This window comes from Bison bison, unplaced genomic scaffold (assembly GCF_000754665.1).
Source record: "Bison bison bison isolate TAMUID 2011002044 unplaced genomic scaffold, Bison_UMD1.0 scf7180017864487, whole genome shotgun sequence".
Classification (NCBI taxonomy): domain Eukaryota; kingdom Metazoa; phylum Chordata; class Mammalia; order Artiodactyla; family Bovidae; genus Bison; species Bison bison.
In genome coordinates this window covers 8,143,734-8,149,751 of record NW_011495047.1, presented here as the reverse complement: position 1 = coordinate 8,149,751, position 6,018 = coordinate 8,143,734, and the positions used below count along the sequence as shown (strand labels likewise).

At 48.3% G+C, this 6,018-nt stretch overlaps 1 protein-coding gene across 1 annotated transcript in view; it reads left to right on the top strand.

The window, feature by feature from the left end:
• The first annotated feature begins 4,950 nt into the window (after positions 1-4,950).
• Positions 4,951-6,018, top strand: part of PTK7 (protein tyrosine kinase 7 (inactive)) — a 33,861-nt gene continuing 32,793 nt past the window's right edge. Inside the window, exon 1 of the mRNA XM_010863139.1 lies at positions 4,951-5,117. Coding sequence (XP_010861441.1) covers positions 5,021-5,117 — 97 coding nt within the window. The 5' untranslated portion in view covers positions 4,951-5,020. The remainder of the gene's footprint in view (positions 5,118-6,018) is intronic.

Below are 6,018 nucleotides of genomic sequence, written 5' to 3'. Positions count from 1 at the left end.
CATCCATACATGACCACTGGAAAAACCATAGCCTTGACTAGACGGACCTTTGTTGGCAAAGTAATGTCTCTGCTTTTGAATATGCTCTCTAGGTTGGTCATAACTTTTCTTCCAAGGAGTAAGTGTCTTTTAATTTCATGGCTGCAGTCACCATCTGCAGTGATTTTGGAACCCAAAAAAATAGTCTGACACTGTTTCCACTGTTTCCCCATCTATTTCCCATGAAGTGATGGGACCAGATGCCATGATCTTCGTTTTCTGAATGTTGAGCTTTAAGCCAACTTCTTCACTCTCCTCTTTCACTTTCATCAAGAGGCTTTTTAGTTCCTCTTCACTTTCTGCCATAAGGGTGGTGTCATCTGCATATCTGAGGTTATTGATATTTCTCCCGGCAATCTTGATTGCAGCTTGTGCTTCTTCCAGCCCAGTGTTTCTCATGATGTACTCTGCATATAAGTTCAATAAGCAGGGTGACAATATACAGCCTTGACGTACTCCTTTTCCTATTTGGAACCAGTCTGTTGTTCCATGTCCAGTTCTAACTGTTGCTTCCTGACCTGCATATAGGTTTCTCAAGAGGCAGGTCAGGTGGTCTGGTATTCCCATCTCTTGAAGAATTTTCCACAGTTTCTTGTGATCCGCACAGTCAAAGGCTTTGGCATAGTCAATAAAGCAAAAATAGATGTTTTTCTGGAACTCTCTTGCTTTTTCGATGATCCAGCGGATGTTGGCAATTTGATCTCTTGTTCCTCTGCCTTTTCTAAAACCAGCTTGAACATCTGGAAGTTCACGGTTCACGTACTGCTGAAGCGTGGCTTGGAGAATTTTAAGCATTACTAGCAGTATGATCAGCATTTCTTATTTGCATTTATGTTTCTAATTTGCATTCATTAGGTTATTGGTGCATTGGAACATCTTATATTTATTAATCATGTATATCTGTTTTGAGAAAACATGCTATTTTGACCACGTCACTATTAGAATTTTAATGGTGGTTGCGATTGATTTGTAACTGCGCATCAAGGCCAGCAACCCCTCTTCTGTCCATTGCTAGAAACCGTTTTCCTAATTGGTCGTTTGCCATTGAGAGTTGTTTACAACCTCTATTTTATGGAGTCAGATATTTTCCTTCATAAAGCAAAGAATTTTCCAGTCCCCCCCTCACTGGGGCCTAATGGGATCAGAAAGCTGAACCCTAAGAGTTTACCTCCAGGCATTCATTCATTGGCATCTAAACATTCGCTGTGCTATCCTCACCTAACTACAGTCGGGCCCCTTGAGGCCAGAGGCCTGCCTCGTTCCAGCACGGTCTGGATCCGTTTTCACTGAGACAGACTTGTTCTGACTGTCCTTCCTGTGAAGGTGGGAAGTGACTGAAATGCTGAGCAGCTGCTAATCTGAGCACTGCCTGGAGGTTCCCGGGGCAGCCATCCCTAGAGTGGTCCCAGCAATCGACTGCTGCCCGCCCCATGGAGCCCTGCTGGAGTGGCCGGCTTCATCGGGCAGCTGTGGGACAAAGCTTCAGACCTCAGAGTCTGTTCAGAAACCTCTTACCCAGATGGCAGAGACTGAGTGGGTAGCACTTAGCAGCTCCATATGGTCTGCATGAGAGAGATGCCAACCGAGGCCTTCCCTGGGTAAGAGGTGGTTGTCATGGAACACAGTCCCTCAAAGATCTTGAACATAATAATCGCAAGCAATAATGGCTAAGAGCCCAAACTCACATGATACTTAAGTTAATATGTGCCAGGCACTGTTCCAAACATGCTACATTGGTTAACATGTGAATTTACTTTTCGCAAGCCTAGGAGGTAGATACTGTTATTAGCACCATTTTATAGCTGCAGAAATGGAGACACCGAGAGGATAAACAGCTTGCCCAAGGTCATACACTCGGTAAGTGGGGGAGGAGAACTGAAGTCAGACAGTCTGACTCCAGACTCTGAGCTCTTGTCATCTCCATCCTGCCCATACCCGGTGGGCCAGGGGTCTTAAAGTCATGCAGCGCTTCGGACTTCCCAGAGGGCATTTCGTCCCTGCAGGATAAGGAGCAGCTGGCTTTACAGATGGGGAAACTGAGGCCTGAAGAACAGAGCGACTTGCTCAGAGCTGCCTGTGCAAGTCAGATGCAGATCTTCTGTAGGTTCACTTATTTGGCATCCAAGTCAAACTTCTTGAACCTCCTAGGAACAGAATTGCCCTTAGACAGGTATTGTACAAACAGCGGTTGCCTTTTCCCTTTGGGAGGGCCCACATCTCTGGGTCTGGTGAACGGGGGAGTCTTACTCAGGACTTTCCTGGGCTCTTGAGGACCACGGTGGGTGCTCTTGAGGTCTCATGGTCTGAGCCGGGGCTGGCCATTTCTGGAAGTTGACTTCTTTGCCCTTGCGTGAGGAGCAGCCAGCTGAGTTCCCAGAGGAGCAGGACTGCTGGGTCAGGAGTTCTGGAAAAGTCGGGTGGGAAGTGCCCCACTGTCTTCTTGCTCCTGGCCTAATGGCTCGGACCATTTTTAGATGTAGGAAGTGTAACAGTATGGTACATTTATCTTGATGAATAATGGAAGAGCCCAGGGAAGGTACTGTACTTTTCCTGGTGAATTATTTACCAGGAGCCTCTAATTTGAGGCTCTCCATTTTAAGTGGATTGGGAGTATCTAGAGCCCCACTCCCCCATCCCTCCCAAGTACAGGTTGGCTGTAACCTTCCGTGTCTAGTGTTACACTGGGCAGCCCTGTGACCTGTGACCTGTCGCCAGAGACTCTGAGTATGGAGTCCCTGTGGCTTCTGGGTTGGCTGGCAGGTGGGGCTGGGGAAGATGTCCCTACTAGAGATGCCCTGTGAGGGGTTTTCCTTGGCCAGAGGAGGCTGGGGTCAGTGGGGCTGGAGGCTGCTCTGCAGGATGGAGAATCCTTTGTGTGCATACATGCATGCTCCGTGTCTCTCTTTCTTGTCTCTCTGGGTCTCTAGGACTGTGTTACTGGCTCTGTCTCTCAGTTTGTCTCTGTCCATGTCTCTGCCTGTTGATCTGGGTCTCTCTGTGTCTCTCTCTTCCCCGCTGCCCTTCCTCCCCACTCTTTTCCTTCCTCTAACACCTCTCCCTTACCCCCTTTCTCTGGCTCCCTCCAGCCCCCCTTTTTCTCTTCTTCCTGTCTTCCTCTTTTCTCCATCAGTGTCTGCTTCTCTCCCTCTCTCTCTGCGTGACTGTAGAGGCCTGTGAGAGGCACCTCCTGGGATGGAGGGACAGCCAGTTCCAGACTTAAGTGAAGCCAGATCTTGGTGCCTTCCAGACCCTGACTTAAAGATCCACAGAGTAGGCATAAAATAAACTTTAGGTCTTTGTCATTTTTTTGGCTATCCAGTTATTGCATCAGCCACTCTTAGGGGCTTTTTTTCTTCTTCTTCTAGCTATTTGTGTGTACTTTATGTTTTATAACATCCCCGCCCCCGAAAGTCAGCTATCCCCAGGCTTTAAGCATCTGGTAATGAATTGCAAGTTTTTGGTGCTTTTAAAAATAACTTACAAGGAATGGTTTCTATCCCTTATTCTTCAGATTCTGTTTTCCTCATCTGTCGTTACTGATTTGAAGATTAATATACATCTTCTGCCATCTTTAGCCAGAATGCTTTTTTGAAACAGCTGATTTTTCAAAAACGACTTTTTTTTGGTTATTGTCATTAAAAAAAAAAGAAGCAAATCATCAGTGATGCAGTTAAGAAAGAAAAGAATAAAATTGGGTTTTACCTTATTAGAGAGTTTAGATTTTAAGCCATAAAGTGAAGTTTATAAGGAGTCAAGGAAGTGTCTGATGCTTTGATTCTAATTAAGTAGCTGGCCTGCCTTCCCCTTCCCGCTCTTTCCCTTGATCTCCACCCTCCCCCAGCTGGGCAAGACTCAATTGAGTGATGCTAGAGCTGTGACCCCAGCTGTAGTAGTTGGTCCTCGCCATAAGATAGCTTCCCCCGCCGACATTTCCCCGGCCACATGTGGTAGCTGAGGGGTTGAGGGGAGAGTTTTGGATGGCCACGGCAGATCTGTCCGCAGAAGGCAGCAGGGGCCTCTGCGAAATCCCACCCCTACACCCTCCGCAGCAGCCTAGAGGCCCGGAGGGCACCCTCACCTCTTTTTAAAAATTTTCCAGAACTTAACTTTTTTTAACTTATTTTTATATCTGGCTGCGCTGGGCCTTTGTTGCTGCTCAAGGGCTTTTTCTCGTTGTGGCCGTCAGGGGCTGCTCTCTGGTTGCAGCGCTCGGCCTCCTCATTGTGGTGCCTTCTCTCGTTGTGGAGCACGGCTCTAGGCACTCGGGCCTCAGTAGTTGCGGCTCTCGGACTCTAGAGCACAGGCTCGATAGTTGTGGCGCACGGGCTTAATTGCCTCTTGTCATATGGGATCTTCCTGGACCAGAGATTGAACCCATGTCTTCTGCATTGGCAGGCGGATGTTTTTAACCGCTGGACCACCAGGGAAGTCTGCACCGTTGCCTCTTGAAGCCAGTGGCTCTCCCAAGCCACCTCTGTTTTTCTGGGCTCTTCTCTTTGTGTTTCAGGTTGAGGCTTAAAGCCTGGAGCATCTCTTTTCCTGGGTGGGTTTCCAGAAGCAGCTGTTGGTCAGACAGGTGGAGAAGGAAAGAAAGGAAGGCTGGGGGAAGGGCACTTGGAGGATGGTGTCGGGCCGCCTTGGTCTCCGGCAACATGTGTTTGGCATCGCCGCGTGTCAGCGGCTGTGTGGCAAATGCAGCCCGTCGCCGCAGGCCCTGCGTGGCTCGTGCTTTCCACATCACACATAGCAGAGCGATTTCCTCACATTCCCCACTCTTGTCTGCTCCGGGAAGTGGTTTGCAGAGCACTTCTAAATATAAAAGTATGAGACTGCCTCCCTCTCTTATCCCTTTGAAACCAGCTGAAGGCCAACCTCTTTAGTCACATTTTGGGTTTGGGGGGAGGAGGATGGAGGGGAAGGGAGAAGCTGGGGGAGTGTGTGTGCCTGCGTGCGTGTTTTCCCGGGCTCTGCTGGTCCCCAGATGCATGGGGGGAGCCGCATGGGGCTGGTTGCGGTGCTGGAGGGGCGCACGGAGAGGAGGGTGGAGGCTCACGGACTGACTTTCAAACTGTGGGCAGGTATGTTCAGCCACTTACTTGTTTTAAAATTTTTCATTTTCTTCTTTCTTCCCCATACCCAACAGTATGTTATTCTCCTGGGAAACAACAGCAGGATATAGGCAGTGGCCACAGGGAAAGCACTTTAGAACGCACTGCTGAAGGGAATAAAATGAGAAGCAGAGTGAGAGATAATGCATTTATATAGGTTAAAAATAGCCACATGCAAAACAACAATGGCATCTGACCAGAGCACGTACAAAGAGAGGATTTAATTAAACAGGACGGAGTGGTTGTTGGAGGTGGCCTTGGGTAAAAGGGAATAAAGTGAAAGAAATGAAGAGCCAGAGTGGCAACGTGGCAAGAACACAGGGTCGTCCCTGGTGGTCCAGTGGTTCAGACTTCACCTTCCAGCGCACAAGGTGTGGTTGGGGAGCTAAGAGCCCATGTGTCTCCTGGCCAAAAAGCCGGAACATAAAACAATGGAGACGATAGTGTAATAAATTCAATTGAGACTTAAAAAAAAAATGGTCCACATCCAAAAAAAAAAGCACACAGACGTGGGAGTCAGATAGACCTAGGGGCGGTTCCCCGCTCACTGTCACTGGGATAGCCTTGACCCCAGTTTCCACCTCTGTGAAATGAGGCTGGTCCCAGTGGAGGGTTCTTTGGATGAGAAATAATGTGTCTGACATAAGGGCTGACCAGAGCAGACAGAGTAGCTAAGGCCGTGCTGACCAATGGAACTTTTTGCAGAGACAGAAGTCTGACGTCTGTGCTGATCAGTACGGTGGCCACTAGCCACATGCAGCTCCTGAACACTTAGAATGTGACTGGTGTGGTGGAGGAAATGAATTTTCAGTTTCGCTTCATTTTAATTAAGTTACATTTTAATAGCTGCATGTGGCTAGTGGCTGCCATA